Below are 25,677 nucleotides of genomic sequence, written 5' to 3'. Positions count from 1 at the left end.
TTGACCTCTGTCATTGCCAACAAAGGGTATATAACAAAGTATTGAGATAAACTTTTGTTATTGACCAAATACTTACTTTCCACCATCATTTGCAAATAAATTCATTAAAATTCCTACAATGTGATTTTCTGCATTTCTTTTCTAATTTTGTCTGTCATAGTTGAAGTGTACCTATGATGAAAATTACAGGCCTCTCTCATCTTTTTAAGTGGGAGAACTTGCACAATTGGTGGCTGACTAAATACTTTTTTTGCCCCACTGTATATTCATAACATCTGAAGTATATTTATTTATCTCTTTCTGCTCTGTAAATTGTTTCATTGTCTTTTTCTGTTATTTTCTAATCCTAAACAAAACTAAACCAGGTTGATGGTCCTTCCCCTGTCCACCCTCCAAAACAACAGCCCTCTAGTTTTATTGTAGTAAAGACATATGAGAGGGCAGAGAAGACTGCAGGTAGTAGAGTGAGGTAGAGATCTGCTAATAGGAGATGGGAAGTAAAACATCCCCAGGAGAAGAAGGCTTCAGAGCTGGGGCTTCACAGCAGAACAGAGCAACAGCACAACACTTTCACTTTCACTTTAGATTTACTGCTTGACTGGATTGAGTTTATCTCGCCAGGCGCCACAAACACTCGCTGGGCGTCCTGTCCCAGAGCCAGGCCCTGGAGGAGAAGGGCCCTTTTGACCTGTCTGGGCCCTGGCCCTGCTCCCTAGCCTTCTGGCCCATGCCCTGGGGCCACCCCTGTTCCACAGCTGTCAAACCTCTGGATAGACAGGGGCTGGAGCAGTGGCCCGGGCAGGGTCAGTCCCTAGGGGAGCTTAACGTGGGAGTCTCTCTCTCTGTGGTTCATTAATTGCTGTGGTGTGGGGTTTGAGTAGTGGTTTGGGAGGAGACGAGGAAGAGGGGGTGGTAGTGGTTAGGCTCCAGCAGGGGGAGACCTGGCCTTCTACAGGCCTGCGTCATCAGCATCTGTCTGAGCTGCGGGCTGCAGGCAGGTGGCCCTGGGCAGGAGAGAGGTAAATCACTGAGCTGCAGCAGCTGGGCACGCTCCTGGACCGGGTACAGACAGGCTTTTTCTGCCCCAGATGCACACACACACGACTGACTCCAATCAAAACCATGTTGCTGTGTACTACTATAATTTGGTGGCATTTGTATTTTTGTCAGGTTTATATATATTTTTTGCCTAGTTTAAAACCCATTATGAATTGTTTGTAGTTACAGTATGCTCCTGTTCTCTGTGTTTCTATGCTGTGCCAATAATGTGGAGAGGAGAGGCAGCTAAGGAGCAAGCTATGTGCAGAGGAAGGGCAGCCAAGACTGGGCGTGTCTGCCGTGACCGAGGACGCCCGCATCCATAACGGGTCCTGTCTGGGACAACCGAGACGGGACGCAGAGCCCATTGTCTCCCTCCCAGTCACCCTCTATGTCCATGTCCGACTCCCTGTCCAAGCTCCGTACCTGTCCCCATCCCATTCCCTGTTGCAGTCCCAGTTGCAGTGCACATCCATCATCACAGTGCTGGGATCAGTTCCTGGCTCTGGCTTAGGACACACTTTTCTATCTACTTTTCAGGAGTTCCATGTTGCATGACTGTTTTTCTTTCCCTTGGTGGTTTGTCTCTTGTCTGGTCTCTGGTGTTTCCCTGTGAGGGGCCACAGCTGGCCATCAGATCCACACACAGAGCCAGGAAACAGTGCAGAACCCCCAACCCTCCCCTCCAAAAGTAAAGTTGCCTTAAGTTGCCTTAAGTAGCCTTGTCCGAGCCATAACAGCCCATAGGGCAGGAGCATGTCCCCTGTTTCTGTAGCGTGAGACAGCTTGATGTACAAGTACAAGGCCTAGACTGGAAGGCAGTCTATTGCAGGGTCAACAGTATGTGTTGCTGGCTGTATTTGGATGCCGTGATTGCGCTGGTGGTGTTTGGTTTGGTGTCCTGGATCTCTCTGTCCTCCGTGTCCTGCTAGCTCATCTAGAGGTGGTTGAATCCTTGAAACTTTTCAGAGTAATAGGGTCCTCAATTAGCTTACAGACATAAGCTCTCTCTCTCTCTCTCTCTCTCTCATACACACACACACACGTATTGCCCTCAACTTTATTCATTTTGGGTTGATGAGATGGACAGTGCATTGTTCAATTTGAGTATAATCTCATGAAATGGACTTTGCTGGCAGATTTGCCTAAGAATTAGGACTCATTCATGGTAAGTTTGAGCGATCCTGTGACATACAGACATAATCACAAAGAGACCTTGTGATTAAAGGCTTTTGTTGTCCAGCCAAATAATGTTTTTTTGTTTTGTTTTTTTCCCACCTTTATTTAACCAGGTAGGCTAGTTGAGAACAAGTTCTCAATTACAACTGCGACCTGGCCAAGATAAAGCATAGCAGTGTGAACAGACAACAACACAGAGTTACACATGGAGTAAACAATAAACAAGTTAATAACACAGTAGAAAAAAAGAGGAAAAAAAGTCTATATACATTGTGTGTAAAAGGCATGAGGAGGTAGGCGAATAATTACAATTTAGCAGATTAACACTGGAGTGATAAATGATCAGATGGTCATGTGCAGGTAGAGATACTAGTGTGCAAAAGAGCAGAAAAGTAAATAAATAAAAACAGTATGGGGATGAGGTATGTAAATTGGGTGGGCTATTTACAGATGGACAATGTACAGCTGCAACGATTAGTAGCTGCTCAGATAGCAGATGTTTAAAGTTGGTGAGGGAGATAAAAGTCTCCAACTTCAGCGATTTTTGCAATTCGTTCCAGTCACAGGCAGCAGAGAACTGGAAGGAAAGGCGGCCAAATGTGTTGTTGGCTTTAGGGATGATCAGTGAGATACACCTGCTGGAGCGCGTGCTACGGGTGGGTGTTGCCATCGTGAACAGTGAACTGAGATAAGGCGGAGCTTTACCTAGCATGGACTTGTAGATGACCTGGAGCCAGTGGGTCTGGCGACGAATATGTAGCGAGGACCAGCCGACTAGAGCATACAGGTCGCAGTGGTGGGTGGTATACAGAGCTTTAGTAACAAAATGGATGGCACTGTGATAAACTGCATCCAGCACAACAGTGTATTTGAAGGAAATAAACAACTGTTTATTTTTGGCTGAATTATCGACCATAGGCTATATGCGCATACCCCTCAACATTTTAATGGTTTCTTTAGACATATTTCATATGGTAAGAATCCAGGTTAATATGACAATATTTCCATAGCTGGTGTTGTAGTCAGTGTGTGTGAGAGAGAGAGAAGAGCCATGGGGGGGACTGCCTGCTGGGTCTTGGTCTGGGGTATCACAGTGCAGCCCCAGATCAACACCTGAGAGGAGAAGTGGTAGACGGGTGTGAAAAGTCAAAGATGACGCTGTCCTCCAACCCCATTCCCCACTCCAAGAATGTTCCATGGTCCTGCCAGGTCGCCCTGGCGACACGTCTGAGGCTGACACCTCCGACTGGTCCCCTGCGCCCCCCTCTACACCAGTCAGTCAGTCCCCCTGCCAAGGCTTTGGATTACAATCCAGGCCATCCGTACCAGGGGGGAAGAATAGAGCAGCAGAGACTGACTGCAGGCAGGCTACAGTGATCTACTTAGCTAAACGTCAACTATCTGAGCAGCTAACCGATCGCTGCAGCTGTACATAATCCATCTGTAAATAGCCCACCCAATCTACCTACCTCATCCCCATACTGTTTTTATTTTATTTACTTTTCTGCTCTTTTGCACACCAGTGTCTCTACTTGCACATCATCATCTGCTCATTTATCACTCCAGTGTTAATCTGCTAAATTGTAATCATTTGCTCCTATGGCCTATTTATTGCCTACCTCCTCGTGCCTTTTGCACACAATGTATATAGACTTTCTTTTTTCTACTGTATCATTGACTTGTTTATTGTGTTATTGGCTTGTTTATTGTTTACTCCATGTGTAACTCTGTGTTGTTGTCTGTGTCACACTGCTTTGCTTTATCTTGTCCAGGTCGCATTTGCAAATGAGAACTTGTTCTCAACTAGCCTACCCGGTTAAATAAAGGTGAAATAAATAAATAAAATAAGGACATCTCTTTTCACAGCGATGCAGACTAGTGTAGAACCACCCTATGGATATATTTGTTCTTGTGTCTCCTTCTGCCATTTAGGCTACTCAGTGTCTCTTTTATTTTTGTATTATCTCTGTGTGTGTGTGTGTATGGTGCGGTGTGTGTGTGTGTGTCTAAAGAGGGCTGCTGACGCGCTGTGTGTCGCTAGCGGCTGACGTCAGCACTGACCTGCTCCTCTCCATACAAATCCCATGCTGCCTGTTTCCCCCTTCTCGCATTCCCCCTCGCACTCATTACCCTGCTTTTATGATTTCTACCCTGTCTGATCTGATCTCACACTCAGTACTAGTGGAGGGGAAATATAACAAACAGGTCAGTGTAAGACTGGTTTGGACTGATTAGCAGCTCAAATAACTGCTGTGTTTTAGGAGAATATTCAGGACTAAGTTATGATAAAGATTAACCCAGTAAGCAAAATGACGTCTTTTAGACATCTCTTCCAGACATCCTTTTCCAGATGTTGACGTCAGGTGCGTTTTAGGTGCTGAATGAAAGGTGAAAATACGTATTTTCGGCCTCCCGGGTGGCGCAGCAGTCTAAGTGCTTGAGGCGTCCGGATTCGATCCCGGGCTGTGTTGAAGTTGGGCCACGACCGGGAGACCCATGAGCAGCGCACAATTGGCTCGGAGTCGTCCGGGTTGGGGGAGGGTTTGGCCGGCTGGGATGTCCTTGTCCCATCGCGCTCTAGCGACTCCTATTGTGGGCCGGGCTCATGCACACTGACACGGTCACCAGGTGTACAGTGTTTCCTCCGACACATTGGTACGGCTGGCTTCCGGATTAAGTGATCAGTGTGTCAAGAAGCAGTGAGGCTTGGCAGGTCGTGTTTTGGAGGACGCATGGCTCTCGACCTTCGCCTCTCCCGAGTCCGTATGGTAGTTGCAGCGATCGGACAAGACTGTAACTCCCAATTGGATGTCACAGAATTGTGGAGAAAAAGGGATAAAAGCTAAAAATATTACGAATTTTCCGGACATTGAAAATACATAATTTACAGATGTTGAAAATACATCTTTCAGTCATTGATTCTATGGACACATTTTAACTGCACATACTCAATGAAGTAAACATTATATCACAATAATCATTCTTCAAGCCTCTTAATATAAGAAAGTGGAGCCAACTGAAGAGCTCACCAGAATATTTATTATTGCTCACATCTGTCACGTGCCTTGATGGTAGCTTTTTCAAAAGCTTTAGAACTGTCAGCAATGATGTTCAAAGTCATCCAACCTACAGAATAAACCAACACACCCAATAACAGCAGTTACAGTTGAGCGGGGCAGCTCAACATGGCAGAAATTTGACGGACTGACTTGTTGGAAAGGTGGCATCCTATGACTGTGCCATGTTGAAAGTCACTGAGCTCTTCAGTACGGCCATTCTACTGCCAATTTCTGTCTATGGCAGTGGTTCCCAAACGTTTTATAGTCCCGTACCCCTTCAAACATTCAACCTCAGCTGCGTACCCCCTCTAGCACTAGGCTCCGTGCACTTTCAAATGTTGTTTTTTGCCATCATTGTAAGCCTGCCACACACACTATACGATACATTTATTAATCATAAGAATGAGTGTTAGTTTTTGTCACAACCCGGCTCGTGGGAAGTGACTTAGAGCTCTTATAGGACCAGGGCACAAATAATAATCAATACTTTTTCTCTTTATTTAGCCATCTTACATACACTGCTCAAAAAAATAAAGGGAACACTAAAATAACACATCCTAGATCTGAATGAATGAAATATTCTTATTAAATACTTTTTTCTTTACATAGTTGAATGTGCTGACAACAAAATCACACAAAAATGATCAATGGAAATCAAATTTATCAACCCATGGAGGTCTGGATTTAGAGTCACACTCAAAATTAAAGTGGAAAACCACACTACAGGCTGATCCAACTTTGATGTAATGTCCTTAAAACAAGTCAAAATGAGGCTCAGTAGTGTGTGTGGCCTCCACGTGCCTGTATAACCTCCCTACAACGCCTGAGCATGCTCCTGATGAGGTGGCGGAGGGTCTCCTGAGGGATCTCCTCCCAGACCTGGACTAAAGCATCCACCAACTCCTGGACAGTCTGTGGTGCAACGTGGCGTTGGTGGATGGAGCGAGACATGATGTCCCAGATGTGCTCAATTGGATTCAGGTCTGGGGAACGGGCGGGCCAGTCCATAGCATCAATGCCTTCCTCTTGCAGGAACTGCTGACACACTCATGAGGTCTAGCATTGTCTTGCATTAGGAGGAACCCAGGGCCAACCGCACCAGCATATGGTCTCACAAGGGGTCTGAGGATCTCATCTCGGTACCTAATGGCAGTCAGGCTACCTCTGGCGATCACATGGAGGGCTGTGCGGCCCCCCAAAGAAATACCACCCCACACCATGACTGACCCACCGCCAACCCGGTCATGCTGGAGGATGTTGCAGGCAGCTAGAACGTTATCCAGGGTGTCTCCAGACTCTGTCACGTCTATCACGTGCTCAGTGTGAACCGGCTTTCATCTGTGAAGAGCACAGGGCGCCAGTGGCAAATTTGCCAATCTTGGTGTTCTCTGGCAAATGCCAAACATCCTGCACGGTGTTGGGCTGTAAGCACAACCCCCACCTGTGGACGTTGGGCCCTCATACCACCCTCATGGAGTCTGTTTCTGACCGTTTGAGCAGACACATGCACATTTGTGGCCTGCTGGAGGTCATTTTGCAGGGCACTGGCAGTGCTCCTCCTGCTCCTCCTTGCACAAAGGCGGAGGTAGCGGTCCTGCTGCTGGGTTGTTGCCCTCCTACGGCCTCCTCCACGTTTCCTGATGTACTGGCCTGTCTCCTGGTAGCGCCTCCATGCGCTGGACACTACGCTGACAGACACAGCAAACCTTCTTGCCACAGCTTGCATTGATGTGCCATCCTGGATGAGCTGCACTACCTGAGCCACTTGTGTGGGTTGTAGACTCCGTCTCATGCTACCACTAGAGTGAAAGCACCGCCAGCATTCAAAAGTGACCAAAACATCAGCCAGGAAGCATAGGAACTGAAAAGTGGTCTGTGGTCACCACCTGCAGAACCACTCCTTTATTGGGGGTGTCTTGCTAATTGCCTATAATTTCCACCTGTTTTCTATTCCATTTGCACAACAACATGTGAAATGTATTGTCAATCAGTGTTGCTTCCTAAGTGGACAGTTTAATTTCACAGAAGTGTGATTGACTTGGTGTTACATTGTGTTGTTTAAGTGTTCCCTTTATTTATTTGAGCAGTGTATAAAACTGTATTTGTTCATCAAAAATGGTGAATAACTCACCACGGGTTAATTAGAAGGGTGTGCTTGAAAGGATGCACATAACTCTGCAATGTTGGGTTCTATTGTAGAGAGTCTCAGTCTTATATCATTTTCCACACACAGTCTGTGCCTGTATTTAGTTTTCATGCTAGTGAGGGCCGAGACCTCTGACCTCTAACCTTTGTATGTTATGATTCCAAAACATCCGGTGATTTTGCAGAAATACTGCACAGAAATGCACAGAATTAGAGATATACTTCTCCTTCTCCTTATACTTCTCCTCACCGTGCTTCTACACCTGCATTGCTTGCTGTTTGGGGTTTTAGGCTGGGTTTCTGTACAGCACTTTGAGATATCAGCTGATGTACGAAGGGCTATATAAATACATTTGATTTGATTTAATGCAAACGCTGTGTCAGATTTTTTTTTAACTTTACGCAAAAAGCAAATCATGCAATAATCTGAGTACGGCTCTCAGACAACATATCAAGCCATACAGATATCCGCCATGTTGGAGTTAACAGAAGTCAGAAATAGCGTTATAAATATTCACATACCTTTGATGATCTTCATCAGAATGCACTCCCAGGAATCTCAGTTCCACAATAAATGTTTGATTTGTTCGATAAAGTCCATCATTTATGTTCAAATACCTCCTTTTGTGTGGGCGCGGTCCAGGTGAAAGTTCAGGAAAAAAGTCATATTACAGTTTGTAGAAATATGTCAAACGATGTATAGAATCAATCTTTAGGATGGTCTTATCATAAATCTTCAATAATGTTCCAACCGGAGAATTCTTTTGTCTTCAGAAATGCAATGGAACGCAAACTCTCACATGAACACGCGTGACCAGCTCGTAGCACTCTGCCAGACCACTGACTCATTCAGCTCCCATTACCCCCTCCTTCACAGTAGAAGCATCAAACAAGGTTCTAAAGACTGTTGACATCTAGTGGAAGCCTTAGGAAGTGCAATTTGACCCCATAGACACTGTATATTCGATAGGCACAGAGTTGAAAAACTACAGACCTCAGATTTCCCACTTCCTGGTTGGATTTCTTCTCAGGTTTTTGCCTGCCATATGAGTTCTGTTATACTCACAGACATCATTCAAACATGTTTTAGAAACTTCAGAGTGTTTCCTATCCAAATCTACTAATTATATGAATATTCTCGCTTTTAGGCCTGAGTAGCAGGCATAAGAAGTTTTTAAAGCTAGGCCCCTGAACTCCTGTGTATTTTCTGCATTATGAAATGATATGGGCAGCGAACATGTAACATATTTACAACATACAGAAATGCGTTGGTTATCAATGGGCAAAGTATTGACATGTTTTTTTTAATTGAGAGATGAGCTGAAAGTTTTCTTTACTGACTATAATTTTCACTTGTCTGACCGCTTGCATGATGACTGGTTTCTCACACGACTGGCCTATCTGGGTGATGTTTTTCTCGCCTGAATGATCTGAATCTGGGATTACAGGGACTCTCTGCAACTATATTCAATGTGCGGGACAAAATTGAGGCTATGATTAAAAAGTTGGTGCTCTTCTCTGTCTGCATTAACAAAGTTAACCATTTTCACTGTAGTGTCCAAAACGTCTTTCAAGCTGCAAGAGCCTCTTGGTGGATGCTGCAGTGTACCCAAGTGGCGTAGGGAGCAACTGCTTGCATGCACGTTACCACTCCACTATGTCTCCCTGTCATGGCTTTGCGCCATCAGTACAGATACCAACACATCTTGACCACCAAAGTCCATTTGATGTCACAAAAATATCCTCTCATGTTGTCCTGGTATCCAGTGGTTTTCAGAAGACGATGTCTTCCATGATTGACCCCCTGTAAATGTAACAGACATATACCAGGAGCTCTGCCAGGCCTGCCACGTCTGTTGACTCATCCAGCTGTAACGCATATAATTCACTGGCTTGTATGCAAAGCAGTAATTGTTTCAAAACATCTCCTGCCATGTCACTGATGCGTCGTGAAACAGTGTTGTTTGATGAAGTCATTGTCTGTATAGTTTTTTAGGCCTTTTCCCCCAGTATTGTCCCAGCCAAATCCGCTGCAGCGGGAATAATGAAGTCCTCCACAATAGTATGGGACTTGCCTGTCCTAGCCACTCGGTAGCTCACCATATAAGACACTTCTAGCCCCTTCTTATTAATGGTATCTGTTGCTTTTATACATGTCTTTCTACTCAAAAGTCGTCTTTATTCTCGCTTCGGTTATATTTAGCTAAATGTGAAATAGTGTTTTTTACATTGGATAACATGGAGACTCAGAGCTAGAAAATGGTACATCATACAGTGCAGTTGAGAAACAATGGGGAAGTAATTCTGCTTTGAAAGTTGATACATTTGTAAACACACTTTTGAGAAAATGGTCCTTGAATATTTTGGTACACCTACTGGAGAGTTCTTCTTTGTCTACACCCATTCATCATCGTTCACACCGTCTTAAACCTTAGCCCCACCCATCTCTTTGAGGATTCACGTGTGAGGCCATGTGCAAAGCAGAGTGAGTAGTGTTGCAAAAAACAAAGATTTCAAGACTAGGTAATAGCCTACGATAAGGAAAAGCTCCATGTACAAATACTCTATCTAGTCCTTGGTCTACATCCTAATCTGATTTTGGTGCAGGTCATGTTCTTCACTTTACCGTCTCTGGTAAACACACACTATATCAAACTAAATCTAAGTGTATTTGTCACATGCCCAGGATAGAGAAGGTGTAAACAATACAGTGAAATGGTTACTTTCACAGTAGCAATATCAAAGACAGAGAGTGTCCAGATAAAACTATTTGATGAATTATGTTTGGGAATACTTTGGAACATATTTCCAAAATTCAAATACATTTGAGCAGACTTTTGTTTTGCTCAAACATGGTTTTATTTGGGGGCCAAATAAAACCACGCCAGCCACCAGTTGGGGAACTCTGGTCTATGGTGTGGCAAGCCGTCTGTCTGCAGACTGCAGCAGAGTAGTTAGATGTCAGTTTTGGTTGTGGGGATGTGGCTGACTGTGGTGGTGAGATTGACGATTAAGGCCAGGCAGCCATCAGTCATCAAAGGATATGGCTGGTGTTGCCACAGGACCAGGGTGTGTTATAGGGTGTTGTTTTGGTGTTCTTCCCTGGCTGGCCCTGGTTGGCGGGTGTCGTGGGGTGGGTTGGGTGGGCCCGGTTGAGGGCTGTAGCGTGTCAGTGTGGAGTTATTCGGCTCCCTGTCATAACCCAGGGCTAGGGGCAGGCAGGTGAGAAACGCACATGCTGACACGTTCCCCTCTCCCAGCCACTCACAACAGACAGCTCCCACCTCACAAATACCTCACCTCACCTCACCTCACACCAAGAGCAAGAACCAAAACACCTAACAAATCTCCTCAATCAATGAACTATTTGAGATGTTTTATTACACTGAACAAAAATGTAATATAAACGCAACATGCAAATTGTTGGTCCTTTGTTTCATGAGCTGAAGTAAAAGATCCCAGAAATGTCACACAACACAATGCCACAGATGTCTCAAGTATTGAGGGAGCGTTCAATTGGCATGCTGACTGCAGGAATGTCCACCAGAGCTGTTGCAAGAGAATTGAATGTTCATTTATATACCATAAGCCGCCTCCAACATCGTTTTAGAGAATTTGGCAGTAAGTCCAACCTCCTCATCCCTCTTATTCACCTACAGGATCATCTGAGATCAGCCACTTGGACTCGGTTTGCACAACCGAAGAACTTCTGCACAAACTGTCAGAAACTATCTCAGGGAAGTTCATCTGCATGCTCATCATCCTCACTATAGGTCTGGACTAGAGGTCGACCGATACGATATTGATTATTGGAGGACCAAAAAAGACGATACCGATTAAACTGACAATTTTTTTAATATATTTTTTATTTGTAATAATGACAATTACAACAATACTGAATGAACACTTATTTTAACTTAATATAATACATGAATAAAAATCTATTTAACCTCAAGTAAATAATGAAACATGTTCCATTTGGTTAAAATAATGCAAAAACAAAGTGTTGGAGAAGAAAGTAAAAGTGCAATATGTGCCATGTAAAAAAGCTAACGTTTCAGTTTCTTTCTAAGAACATGAGAACATATGAAAGCTGGTAGTTCCTTTTAACATGAGACTTCAATATTCCAAGGTAAGGGGTTTTAGGTTGTAGTTAATACATTATTTTTAGGACTATTTCTCTCTATACCATTTGTATTTCATATACCTTTGACTATTGGATGATCTTATAGGCACTTTAGTATTGCCAGTGTAACAGTATAGCTTCCTTCCCTCTCATCGCCCCTACCTGGGCTCGAACCAGGAACACATCGACCACAGCCACCCTCGAAGCATTGTTACCCATCGCTTCACAAATCCGCGGCCCTTGCAGGGCTACTACTCCAAGTCTCAGAGCGAGTGACGTTTGAAACACTATTACCGCGCACCCTTCTAACTAGCTAGCCATTCACATCGGTTACACCAGCCTAATCTCAGGAGTTGATAGGCTTGAAGTCATAAACAGCTCAATGCTTGAAGCACAGCAAAGAGCTGCTGGCAAAATGCACGAAAGTGCTGTTTGAATGAATGCTTACGAGCATGCTGCTGCCTTCCACCGCTCAGTCAGACTGCTCTATCAAATATCAAATCATAGACTTAATTATAACATAATAACACACAGAAATATGAGTCTTTGGTCATTAATATGGTCGAATCCGGAAACTATCATTTCGAAAACAAAACGTTTATTATTTCAGTGAAATACGGAACCGTTCCGTATTTTATCTAACTGGTGGCTTCCATAAGTCTAAATATTGCTGTTACATTGTACAACCTTCAATGTTATGTCATAATTACGTAAAATTCTGGCAAATTAGTTCGCAACTAGCCAGGCGGCCCAAACTGTTGCATATAGCCTGACTCTGCGTACAATGAACGCAAGAGAAGTGACACAATTTCACCTGGTTAATATTGCCTGCTAACCTGGATTTCTTTTAGCTAAATATGCAGGTTTAAAAATATGTACTTCTGTGTATTGATTTTAAGAAAGGCATTGGTGTTTATAGTTAGGTACAGTCGTGCAACGATTGTGCTTTTTTTGCAAATGCTCTTTTGTTAAATCATCCCCCGTTTGGCGAAGTTGGCACCGCATCGATAATATGCAACACAGGACACGCTAGATAAACTAGTAATATCATCAACCATGTGTAGTTAACTAGTGATTATGATTGATTGATTAATTGGCCATTCCGATTAATCGGTCAACCTCTAGTCTGGACCTGACTGCAATTTGGTGTCGTAACCGACTTCAGTGGGCAAATGCTAACCTTTGATGGCCACTGGCACACTGAAGAAGTGTGCTCTTCACGGCTGAATCCCAGTTTCAACTGTACCGGGAAGAAGGCAGACAGCATGTATGGTGCCATGTGGGTGATCAGTTTGCTGATGTCAACGTTGTGAACAGAGTGCCTCATGGTGGGGTTATGCTATGGGAAGGCATTAATATGGACAATGAACACAATTACATTTTATCGATGGCAATTTGAATGCACAGAGATACCATGACGAGATCCTGAGGCCCATTGTCCTGCCATTCATCTGCCGTCATCACCTCATGTTTCAGCATGATTATGCACGGCCCCATGTCGCAAGGATCTGTACACAATTCCTCAAAGCTGAAAATGTCACAGTTATTCCATGGCCTGTATACTCACCAGACATGTCACCCATTGAGCATGTTTGGGATGCTCTGGATTGACGTGTAATGTCTTTAAGTAAAGATGGACTGTCGTTTCTCTTTCCTTATTTGAGCTGTTCTTGCCATAATATGGACTTGGTCTTTTACCAAATAGGGCTATCATCTGTATACCCCCCCCCTCCACCCCACCCACCTTGTCACAACACAACTGATTGGCTCAAATGCATTAAGAAGGAAAGAAATTCCACAAATTTACTTTTAAGAAGGCAGACTTGTTAATTGAAATGCATTCCAGTTGACTACCTCATGAAGCTGATTGAGAGAATGTCAAGAGTGTGCAAAGCTGTCATCAAGGCAAAGGGTGGCTACTTTGAAGAATCTCAAATATAACATATATTTTGATTTGTTTAATACTTTTTGGGTTACTACATGATTGTGTTATTTATAGTTATTTCTAGTTTTGATGTCTTCACTATTATTCTACAATGTAGAAAATAGTTCAAAATAAAGAAAAACCTTGAATGAGTAGGTGTTCTAAAACTTTTCACCGGTAGTGTGTATTAGGCCCAATATTGTGAATATATTAGGCTCTATATTCTGACTATTGTGCCTATATCAGGCCCTATATTGTAACTATATTGTGACTATTGTGACTTTATCAGGCCTCAATTGTGACCCTCTCATACAGATAAGAATGTCCCAGTATGTTTACCTCCATTTGGATTTACAAGTAGAGTTGTGTTAAAATAGGAGAGGATGTAGCATAGCTTGATTTACAATCCTCCATATTTGCATTGGTACTGTTGTACACAGTATTGTACCATGTTACAAGATGCTCTCTTTTGACCTAAAAACGGGTGAATCTGTAATTAGGCAGGTGTGCGTGTGTGTGCGCGCATAATGTTGTTGTTACACACACAGGGGCTAACTAATAGGCCTGTGTATTGTGGCCATTGAACTCTGCTGTTGACCCACATTCCCCTGTCTCTGAAACTGTTACATTCACTGTCAAATCATGTGTGAACAGAGCTTGGCATTTTTCGTGTGAGACGACATGTTGAGGTGAAGATGAACATGGAGTGTACAGCGAGATACGAACAGAACGTACATGTGTATGTGTGTGCGTGCGTGCTCACAGAGGTGTGAACAAAGCGTCACAGGGACACACGTGTCTGAGGAACACACTCTCTAGCTCCAGTCTGACAGCCAGGCCAGCAGCATGTCTCGACTGCGTCATCCACTACACTCCATGGCAGCCTCTCATTCTCCCTCCCTCTCTTTACCTCTCCCTCTCTGTCACTCCCTCTCTCTCGTCTCTCCCTCTCTCCTCACTCTCCCCCTCCCTCCGACCCATCTTTCTCTCTCCTCCACCCCGCTCTCTGTAAACAAGCAGACGTCTGACAGATCTTTCCTCCGGCCCTCTCCCGCCATCCCGTCACCATGGCGTTTGGAGCATTGTTTGCTGGGCTCTGTTGAGTTGCCATGGCAGTGCTTATTTGCTGTACTAAATGTTTGGCTGCGTTGTACAGATTCTGATGACAAACACGGAGCATCCCGGTCTGATCAATGAAACTGCCCCTGATTGGAGAGGAAGGAACGAGGCATCTAACCTAATGAATGGCCTCGTGTTATTTGTGTCTGGTGTCTTTTGATGCAGATAAAATATGTTTTGGGATGACATTCCCCTGACATAAATACTTTGGTTTCTGTGTTCATTCAGAGGATCTCTGGTTGCAATTATTGGTCTCTGATACTCAATTATTATTTAGAACAACACTGGTATCACTCACACTCCCAGGGTGCATCACTCCTCACTACACCTGCTCTCACACTCTGTAGAAGTCTACTACTGAACACACAACCTAGACTAAGGGTCTTGTGCAATCACAAAGATATCCTTATTTACTCCATTAGTTAATGAGGATTACATGTTGGATTTAATGTGATTCATGTCAACGTTTACAATTATGTGAAACAAAGAGACCTGGATAATAAATGCTTTCTTACATTGCAGAAAGGAGGTTGTTTTTATATCCCTGCACTATGTTCCAGTGCATTGGGAACCAGTGAACTAACACTTGAGCTAATGTTCTCTAATTTTCTCTCAGACAGTTGAGCTTAGTGCATACTGGTCTACTTCAATCTTACATAATGACTGCTTGGGATTGGGCTTTGTGTCTATTTAGATGTGAATTGCTGTGTTTTTTTGTGTTTAAGTCTGAGAGGTGGTCTGTGACGAAAGACTAGAGAGAGCAGAGGCCTTGAAGTGTGTCCATCCATCCACATGCCTCTAGCACACACCCTTGTGGCCAGTAGAAAGACTACATGCTCTCTGAGTCTTGCGGGAATGAGTGTTTGCTCTCTGGGTTTAACCTGGCGACTAACCTGTGTTCCTTTCTCCCTGAGAGGACATGTATAGTGATCACCCAGTATGATGGCAAACTGCTCCCAAGACGTATTTACTTCAGGACAGACTGTTCTGCTCTGTCTAGACTATAGATCATCCACAGATACTGTTGGGTGTTTGTTGCTATTATTTTATTCTTCCCAGAAGTGGTAGTTTGACAATTTAAACAAATGTATATGCAATATCCTATTTAAAATGTTTTATTGGAGTGAAAATACTGTTCAAGATGCAGGCAAACTAGTGAATTAAATAATATCAACAAATGTCAAAAATGGTATCGTTAGCGTTCGTTTCTAGAGGTTGTACTGTAGATCTATCTAAACCAATTCACATATATTCAACATCAACTGTAGATCTAGTTGTTGCAGTGTGTAGTAAGTAAACCTACGACCCAGTATGTGACAACGGAAGTTTAACACTCGTGGCATAGTACCAGTTTGTCTGTGTGAGACTGTGAGCTCCTGTTTGGTGACTTTTCTCTGACAGATCATGTGGAAATGCTGGTCATTGACGTAATGGGGGCGAGATAAGATCAGAGCGCAACATTGTTGACGTTTCATTGTGGTCAGCTGGTTGCGGTGGTTTGCTTTTTGTGTTTTTCCTTTCTACAAATGGCATAAGTTAGACACAATAGCTCTCTCTGTGTGTGTCGGCCTAAATAACACTCTACAGCAGTTGAAAGTCCACCGTTTGGTAATTCGTCTATGTAAGCTGTTTGACCTGATTCTATCTTACCCTCATGTGTTTACTTTAGGTTAATTACTAGAGGTGAATAAAGTAACAACACTATCTCGTTGACCTCTTTAATATGGTACAACAGTTACACTATGTCTAATACTGTAAAATAGACTGTTTCTCGTTGACCTCTTTTAATATGCTACAACAGTTACACTATGTCTAATACTGTAAAATAGACTGTTTCTCGTTGACCTCTTTAATATGCTACAACAGTTACACTATGTCTAATACTGTAAAATAGACTGTTTCTCGTTGACCTCTTTAATATGCTACAACAGTTACACTATGTCTAATACTGTAAAATAGACTGTTTCTCGTTGACCTCTTTAATATGCTACAACAGTTACACTATGTCTAATACTGTAAAATAGACTGTTTCTCGTTGACCTCTTTAATATGCTACAACAGTTACACTATGTCTAATACTGTAAAATAGACTGTTTCTCGTTGACCTCTTTAATATGCTACAACAGTTGCACTATGTCTAATGTTGTAAAATAGACTTTCTCATTGACCTATTTAATATGCTACAACAGTTATACTATGTCTAATACTGTAAAATAGACTGTTTCTCATTGACCTCTTTAATATGCTACAACAGTTGCACTATGTCTGTGGTAAAATACACTGTTTCTCATTGACCTATTTAATATGCTACAACAGTTACACTATGTCTGTTGTAAAATACACTGTTTCTCATTGACCTCTTTAATATGCGACAGTTACACTATGTCTCATGTTGTAAAATACACTGTTTCTCATTGACCTCTTTAATTTGCTACAACAGTTACACTATGTCTAATACTGTAAAATAGACTTTCTCATTGACCTCTTTAATATGCTACAACAGTTGCACTATGTCTAATGTAAAATAGACTGTTTCTCATTGACCTCTTTAATATGGTACAACAGTTACACTATGTCTAATACTGTAAAATAGACTGTTTCTTAATTACCTATTCAATATGCGACAGTTACACTATGTCTAATGCTGTAAAATAGACTGTTTCTAATTTACCTCTTTAATATGTTACAACAGTTACACTATGTCTAATACTGTAAAATAAACTGTTTCTCGTTGACCTCTTTAATATGCTACAACAGTTACACTATGTCTAATGTTGTAAAATAGACTGTTTCTCATTGACCTATTTAATATGCTACAACAGTTACACTATGTCTGTTGTAAAATACACTGTTTCTCATTGACCTATTTAATATGCTACAACAGTTACACTATGTCTCATGTTGTAAAATAGACTTTCTTCTCATTGACCTATTTAATATGGTACAACAGTTACACTATGTCTAATGTTGTAAAATACAATGTTTCTCATTGACCTCTTTAATATGCTACAACAGTTACACTATGTCTAATGTTGTAAAATAGACTTTCTTCTCATTGACCTATTTAATATGGTACAACAGTTACACTATGTCTAATGTTGTAGCATATTAAAGAGGTCAATGAGAAACATTGTATTTTACAACATTAGACATAGTGTAACTGTTGTAGCATATTAAAGAGGTCAATGAGAAACATTGTATTTTACAACATTGGACATAGTGTAACTGTTGTAGCATATTAAATAGGTAAATGAGAAACAGTGTATTTTACCACAGACATAGTGCAACTGTTGTAGCATATTAAAGAGGTGAACGAGAAACAGTCTATTTTACAACATTAGACATAGTGTAACTGTTGTAGCATATTAAAGAGGTAAATTAGAAACAGTCTATTTTACAGCATTAGACATAGTGTAACTGTCGCATATTGAATAGGTAATTAAGAAACAGTCTATTTTACAGTATTAGACATAGTGTAACTGTTGTACCATATTAAAGAGGTCAATGAGAAAGTCTATTTTACAGTATTAGACATAGTGTAACTGTTGTAGCAAATTAAAGAGGTCAATGAGAAACAGTGTATTTTACAACATGAGACATAGTGTAACTGTCGCATATTAAAGAGGTCAATGAGAAACAGTGTATTTTACAACAGACATAGTGTAACTGTTGTAGCATATTAAATAGGTCAATGAGAAACAGTGTATTTTACCACAGACAGTGCAACTGTTGTAGCATATTAAAGAGGTCAACGAGAAACAGTCTATTTTACAGTATTAGACAGTGTAACTGTTGTAACATATTAAAGAGGTCAACGAGAAACAGTTTATTTTACAACAGACATAGTGTAACTGTTGTAGCATATTAAAGAGGTCAATGAGAAACATTGTATTTTACAACAGTTACACTATGTCTGTTGTAAAATACACTGTTTCTCATTGACCTATTTAATATGCTACAACAGTTACACTATGTCTGTTGTAAAATACACTGTTTCTCATTGACCTATTTAATATGCTACAACAGTTACACTATGTCTCATGTTGTAAAATAGACTTTCTTCTCATTGACCTATTTAATATGCTACAACAGTTATACTATGTCTAATGTTTTAAAATACAATGTTTCTCATTGACCTCTTTAATATGCGACAGTTACACTATGTCTCATGTTGTAAAATACACTGTTTCTCATTGACCTCTTTAATATGCGACAGTTACACTATGTCTCATGTTGTAAAATACACTGTTTCTCATTGACCTATTTAATATGCTACAACAGTTACACTATGTCTAGTATTGTAAAATAGACTGTTTCTCATTGACCTATTTAATATGCTACAACAGTTACACTATGTCTGTATATAGCCTCACTACTGTGTATAGCCCTGCTGTTATTTCACTATCTTTTTACAGTTGTTTTTATTTATTTTCTTACCTATTGTTCACCTAATACCTGTAAGTAAGCTTTTCACTGTAAGGTCTACACCTGTTTTGACAAATACACTTTGATTTGATTAATGAATACCTGCATGAGTATATATATATATCTATATATCTGTAACACACAAGGCCTAGCAAGGCCTCCTGACTGATGTGTGTGTTTCTCTCGTTCAGATGATCCTATGGGACTGGGACCTGAAGCAGTGGTACAAGCCCCAGTATCAGGTTAGTGTTCTCTTTCTCTCTCTCTCCCCCTCGCTCCCCCATCTCTCTCTCACTCCCCCATCTCTCTCTCTCTCTCTCTCTCTCTCTCTCTCTCTCTCTCTCTTTCTCTCTCTCTCTTTCTCTCTCTCTTTCGCTCTACTTTCTCTCTCTCTCTGAATATTCTCATCTGGATACTGGTACAGTATATCATATACTCATCTGGATACTGGCTACAGTATATCATATACTCATCTGGATACTGGCTACAGTACATCATATACTCATCTGTATACTGGTACAGTATATCATATACTCTTCTGGATACTGGTACAGTATATCATATACTCATCTGGATACTGGCTACAATATATCATATACTCATCTGTATACTGGCTACAGTATATCATATACTCGTCTGGAAACTGGTACAGTATATCATATACTCATCTGGATACTGGTACAGTATATCATATACTCATCTCTATACTGGCTACAGCATATCACTGTTAGAGCACATGTGCAGTCTATCATTCACATTAGGGTTGGGGATCATTTCCTATTTTACTTTCAATCCATCCATGGAATGAATTGTAATAACATGAATACAACTATAGATCATCAACCCTCATAGTGTAACAAGTGTCCTCACAAGTGAATCAGATTTCCCAGAGAGGGCATTGAATTGACAAAATATAAGTAAAAATGGATACTGAATAAAAATGGTATAAGTGTAGCTCACTGTAATTTAGTCATATTTCAAAGAATTGAGGCTGGAATTAATAAGTAGAGGGGAGATTTTTTAAACTAACTCCAACCTTTTAGGAAATCAGATGTATCTCGATACATTTTGGAGAGCCTCCATATAATCTTTCTAATCTAGAATACTGGCCTTGTGTTCCAATATATTGTCAAATCGCTGACACACGTTTTATGCTAGGTCTACTTCATGCATCGTAAAATGGAAGCATCAGTGTTTTTTGTAAGCTTGTGTGTGTGTGTGTAGATGTTTGGACTGTGTGTGTAGGCCTGCCTATGTGTGTGTGTATTTTGTGCCTTGTATGTGTTGTCATCCTGTTGGGGTCCACAGTGTTTTGCAGACACGCTCTACAGGTAGATCAACAGGAAGCAGTGCTCCTCTGACTGACATCTGCCCCACTCATCACTCACCACTCATTGTGGCCACAGAGCCGGGCCTTCAAAAGTAGCCTAGTTCTCCAAACCCTCTAGTATTTTATATGGTGTCTATCAGCACAGGAACAGTCAGTAGTATGGACAGGGTGAAGAGGGGTAGGGGTGCAGGCAGGATTTTTTTATAAATTTTTTATTTCACCTTTATTTAACCAGGTAGGCTAGTTGAGAACAAGTTCTCATTTGCAACTGCGACCTGGCCAAGATAAAGCATAGCAGTGTGAGCATACAACAAAGAGTTACACATGGAGTAAACAATTAACAAGTCAATAACACAGTAGAAAACAAAGGGGGGGTCTATATACAATGTGTGCAAAAGGCATGAGGAGGTAGGCAAATAATTACAATTTTGCAGATTAACACTGGAGTGATAAATGATCAGATGGTCATGTACAGGTAGAGATATTGGTGTGCAGAAGAGCAGAAAAGTAAATAAATAAAAACAGTATGGGGATGAGGTAGGTGAAAAGGGTGGGCTATTTACCAATAGACTATGTACAGCTGCAGCGATCGGTTAGCTGCTCAGATAGCCGATGTTTGAAGTTGGTGAGGGAGATAAAAGTCTCCAACTTCAGCGATTTTTGCAATTCGTTCCAGTCACAGGCAGCAGAGTACTGGAACGAAAGGCGGCCAAGTGAGGTGTTGGCTTTAGGGATGATCAGTGAGATACACCTGCTGGAGCGCGTGCTACGGATGGGTGTTGCCATCGTGACCAGTGAGCTGAGATAAGGCGGAGCTTTACCTAGCATGGACTTGTAGATGACCTGGAGCCAGTGGGTCTGGCGACGAATATGTAGCGAGGGCCAGCCGACTAGAGCATACAAGTCGCAGTGGTGGGTGGTATAAGGTGCTTTAGTGACAAAACGGATGGCACTGTGATAGACTGCATCCAGTTTGGTGAGTAGAGTGTTGGAAGCCATTTTGTAGATGACATCGCCGAAGTCGAGGATCGGTAGGATAGTCAGTTTTACTAGGGTAAGCTTGGCGGCGTGAGTGAAGGAGGCTTTGTTGCGGAATAGAAAGCCGACTCTTGATTTGATTTTCGATTGGAGATGTTTGATATGAGTCTGGAAGGAGAGTTTGCAGTCTAGCCAGACACCTAGGTACTTATAGACGTCCACATATTCTAGGTCGGAACCATCCAGGGTGGTGATGCTAGTCGGGCATGCAGGTGCAGGCAGCGACCGGTTGAAAAGCATGCATTTGGTTTTACTAGCGTTTAAGAGCAGTTGGAGGCCACGGAAGGAGTGTTGTATGGCATTGAAGCTTGTTTGGAGGTTAGATAGCACAGTGTCCAAAGACGGGCCGAAAGTATATAGAATGGTGTCGTCTGCGTAGAGGTGGATCAGGGAATCGCCCGCAGCAAGAGCAACATCATTGATATACACAGAGAAAAGAGTCGGCCCAAGAATTGAACCCTGTGGCACCCCCATAGAGACTGCCAGAGGACCGGACAGCATGCCCTCCGATTTGACAAACTGAACTCTGTCTGCAAAGTAATTGGTGAACCAGGCAAGGCAGTCATCCGAAAAACCGAGGCTACTGAGTCTGCCGATAAGAATATGGTGATTGACAGAGTCGAAAGCCTTGGCAAGGTCGATGAAGACGGCTGCACAGTACTGTCTTTTATCGATGGCGGTTATGATATCGTTTAGTACCTTGAGTGTGTCTGAGGTGCACCCATGACCGGCTCGGAAACCAGATTGCACAGCGGAGAAGGTACGGTGGGATTCGAGATGGTCAGTGTCCTGTTTGTTGACTTGGCTTTCGAAGACCTTAGATAGGCAGGGCAGGATGGATATAGGTCTGTAACAGTTTGGGTCCAGGGTGTCTCCCCCTTTGAAGAGGGGGATGACTGCGGCAGCTTTCCAATCCTTGGGGATCTCAGACGAGATGAAAGAGAGGTTGAACAGGCTGGTAATAGGGGTTGCGACAATGGTGGCAGATAGTTTCAGAAATAGAGGGTCCAGATTGTCAAGCCCAGCTGATTTGTACGGGTCCAGGTTTTGCAGCTCTTTCAGAACATCTGCTATCTGGATTTGGGTAAAGGAGAACCTGGAGAGGCTTGGGCGAGGAGCTGCGGGGGGGGCGGAGCTGTTGGCCCGAGGTTGAAGTAGCCAGGCGGAAGGCATGGCCAACCGTTGAGAAATGCTTATTGAAGTTTTCGATAATCATGGATTTATCAGTGGTGACCGTGTTACCTAGCCTCAGTGCAGTGGGCAGCTGGGAGGAGGTGCTCTTGTTCTCCATGGACTTCACAGTGTCCCAGAACTTTTTGGAGTTGGAGCTACAGGATGCAAACTTCTGCCTGAAGAAGCTGGCCTTAGCTTTCCTGACTGACTGCGTGTATTGGTTCCGGACTTCCCTGAACAGTTGCATATCACGGGGACTATTCGATGCTATTGCAGTCCGCCACAGGATGTTTTTGTGCTGGTCGAGGGCAGTCAGGTCTGGGGTGAACCAAGGGCTGTATCTGTTCTTAGTTCTGCATTTTTTGAACGGAGCATGCTTATCTAAAATGGTGAGGAAGTTACTTTTAAAGAATGACCAGGCATCCTCAACTGACGGGATGAGGTCAATGTCCTTCCAGGATACCCGGGCCAGGTCGATTAGAAAGGCCTGCTCACAGAAGTGTTTTAGGGAGCGTTTTACAGTGATGAGGGGTGGTCGTTTGACTGCGGCTCCGTAGCGGATACAGGCAATGAGGCAGTGATCGCTGAGATCCTGGTTGAAGACAGCGGAGGTGTATTTGGAGGGCCAGTTGGTCAGGATGACGTCTATGAGGGTGCCCTTGTTTACAGAGTTAGGGTTGTACCTGGTGGGTTCCTTGATGATTTGTGTGAGATTGAGGGCATCTAGCTTAGATTGTAGGACTGGCGGGGTGTTAAGCATATCCCAGTTTAGGTCACCCAACAGAACAAACTCTGAAGCTAGATGGGGGGCGATCAATTCACAAATGGTGTCCAGGGCACAGCTGGGAGCTGAGGGGGGTCGGGAGCAGGCGGCAACCGTGAGAGACTTATTTCTGGAGAGAGTAATTTTCAAAATTAGTAGTTCGAACTGTTTGGGTATGGACCTGGAAAGTATGACATTACTTTGCAGGCTATCTCTGCAGTAAAGGATCTCCGTCAGTGTCATGACATACACACAGCCTCCTAGCTGTCGTCACTGGGCGCTGCACTTTTACTCCACACACAGGCACCATGCCCAGCCAGCACCATGGCCTGCCAGCACCATGCCCTGCCGCACCATGCCCAGCCAGAATCATGCCCAGCCAGCACCATGCCCTGCCAGCACCATGCTCTGCCGCACCATGCCCAGCCAGCATCATGCCCTGCCAGCACCATGCCCTGCCAGCATCATGCCCTGCCAGCACCATGCCCAGCCAGCACCATGCCCTGTCAGCACCATGCCCAGCCAGCACCATGCCCTGCCAGCACCATGCCCTGCCAGCACCATGCCCTGCCAGCACCATGCCCAGCCAGCACCATGCCCTGCCAGCACCATGCCCTGCCAGCATCATGCCCTGCCAGCACCATGCCCAGCCAGCACCATGCCCAGCCAGCACCATGCCCAGCCAGCATCATGCCCTGCCAGCATCATGCCCTGCCAGCACCATGCCCAGCCAGCACCATGTCCAGCCAGCATCATGCCCTGCCATCACCATGCCCAGCCAGCATCATGCCCTGTCAGCACCATGCCCAGCCAGCACCATGCCCTGCCAGCACCATGCCCAGCCAGCACCATGCCCTGCCAGCACCATGCCCAGCCAGCACCATGCCCAGCCAGCACCACTCCCCTTTATTACTGACATCACTGGTCCAAACAGCCTTTCAATTACCCAGCATCAATGCCATGAGCTCAGCAGCGAGCCTGTCTTCCCTTCACACTACCCTCTACTGCTGTAAGAGGAGGAGTGACAAGTACAGTCCCATCACAATGAGGCCAGCAGTGTCCTGTTACAGCTATCTGACAGTCTATCTGCGTATGTGTGATACCTGTAGATGTCCTGGGCCCAGATTCACTAAACACTTTTTACGCAAAAACTTAAGAAGCTTCTTTAGAAGAAGAAAAATAAGTTCATTAGTGCAGATCCTCAAAAATGTCTTAAGAATTAATGATTTTTCTCATGAACTTCTCAGATGTCTTCTTACGAACTTCTTAACTATCTTGAGATGTTTGTCGTTAGGCAACCCAGCCAGCTAGCTGTCTATCTAGCAATGGCAATCATGTTAGCATATTTCTAATTGGGATTACTGGTCTAAAATGTTCTTGGCTTAAAAGTCAATTGAACATGTTCAATAGCTTTCATTAGCATATTATTTCACTGCCATGTGTTTAAGACAATGGTTTAGCTATCTGGGAATTCCAAGAAGAAATTACATTACTTTATTTTCAAGCATCTCATTTATACTTCACAAGGAGAAACACAAGAAGTAACATAAAAACAAGAACCTTTTGGAGGAATAGCACCTTCGCTTAACTTTCTTCATAAGTCCATAGTTAAGCTTCTTCAGAAGCTTTTCTGTTTGGTCATTTAAATCCAATCTGGGTTCATTGGAAACAGTGTAAAGGAATGAGGAAAGGACACCAGTCTCTCTTCTCTAGTACAGTATCTACTGTATGTTTGTGCTCTGCTGAATGAGGCATCTCTCTGACATGTGTCCCCTTGTCTCCTCCATGTCCCCAGGGAGCGGTAAGTGGTAACGGAGTGGACCTGTCGGTCATCAACGAGGCCAGGAACATGGTGTCTGACCTGCTGATGGACTTGTCCCTGTCGCCACACACCGTCTCGTCCCTGCGCAGTGTCAGCAGCCTCATGGGGACCTTCTCTGGCTCCTGTCGGCCCAGGGTCAACCCCTTCACCCCCTTCCCAGGTTTCTACCCCTGTACCGAGGTGGAGGACCCTGCAGAGAGGGGCGACAGGAAGCCCCTGAAGGTGGGCCCTCCAGCAACCTTCTGAATGTGATACTAGCAGGTCATAACTAACACACAGACAGAAGCCTGCTGAGACTAGCAGGCCAACACATTATCCACTAACACATTATCCACTTATACATGGTATCTTATCCTCATAATGAATGTTCCTCTTCTATGTGTTCACCAGTGTTACGTAGATTTAGTTTAGTTGTTTTTAGTTGTACACCTGCTCTACTCTATGTAACCTGGTGGTGAGCTGAATATAGATCTGCCTTTGACTGTGTTATAGCATCATTGACCATAATGTAATAATGTCTCCCTGCTCCCCTCCAC

At 43.3% G+C, this 25,677-nt stretch overlaps 1 protein-coding gene across 1 annotated transcript in view; it reads left to right on the top strand.

The window, feature by feature from the left end:
• The window catches only part of pde3b (phosphodiesterase 3B), a 97,076-nt gene that overhangs the window by 55,404 nt on the left and 15,995 nt on the right, over positions 1-25,677 (top strand). The window contains exons 2-3 of the mRNA XM_031813598.1: positions 19,207-19,257; positions 25,115-25,363. Of these exons, the coding sequence (XP_031669458.1) occupies positions 19,207-19,257; positions 25,115-25,363 (300 nt within the window). The remainder of the gene's footprint in view (positions 1-19,206; positions 19,258-25,114; positions 25,364-25,677) is intronic.

The sequence above is a fragment of the Oncorhynchus kisutch genome, linkage group LG3 (genome assembly GCF_002021735.2).
Source record: "Oncorhynchus kisutch isolate 150728-3 linkage group LG3, Okis_V2, whole genome shotgun sequence".
NCBI lineage: Eukaryota > Metazoa > Chordata > Actinopteri > Salmoniformes > Salmonidae > Oncorhynchus > Oncorhynchus kisutch.
Note: the sequence above shows the minus strand (reverse complement) of the source record. Positions and strands in the feature narration are given on the sequence as shown.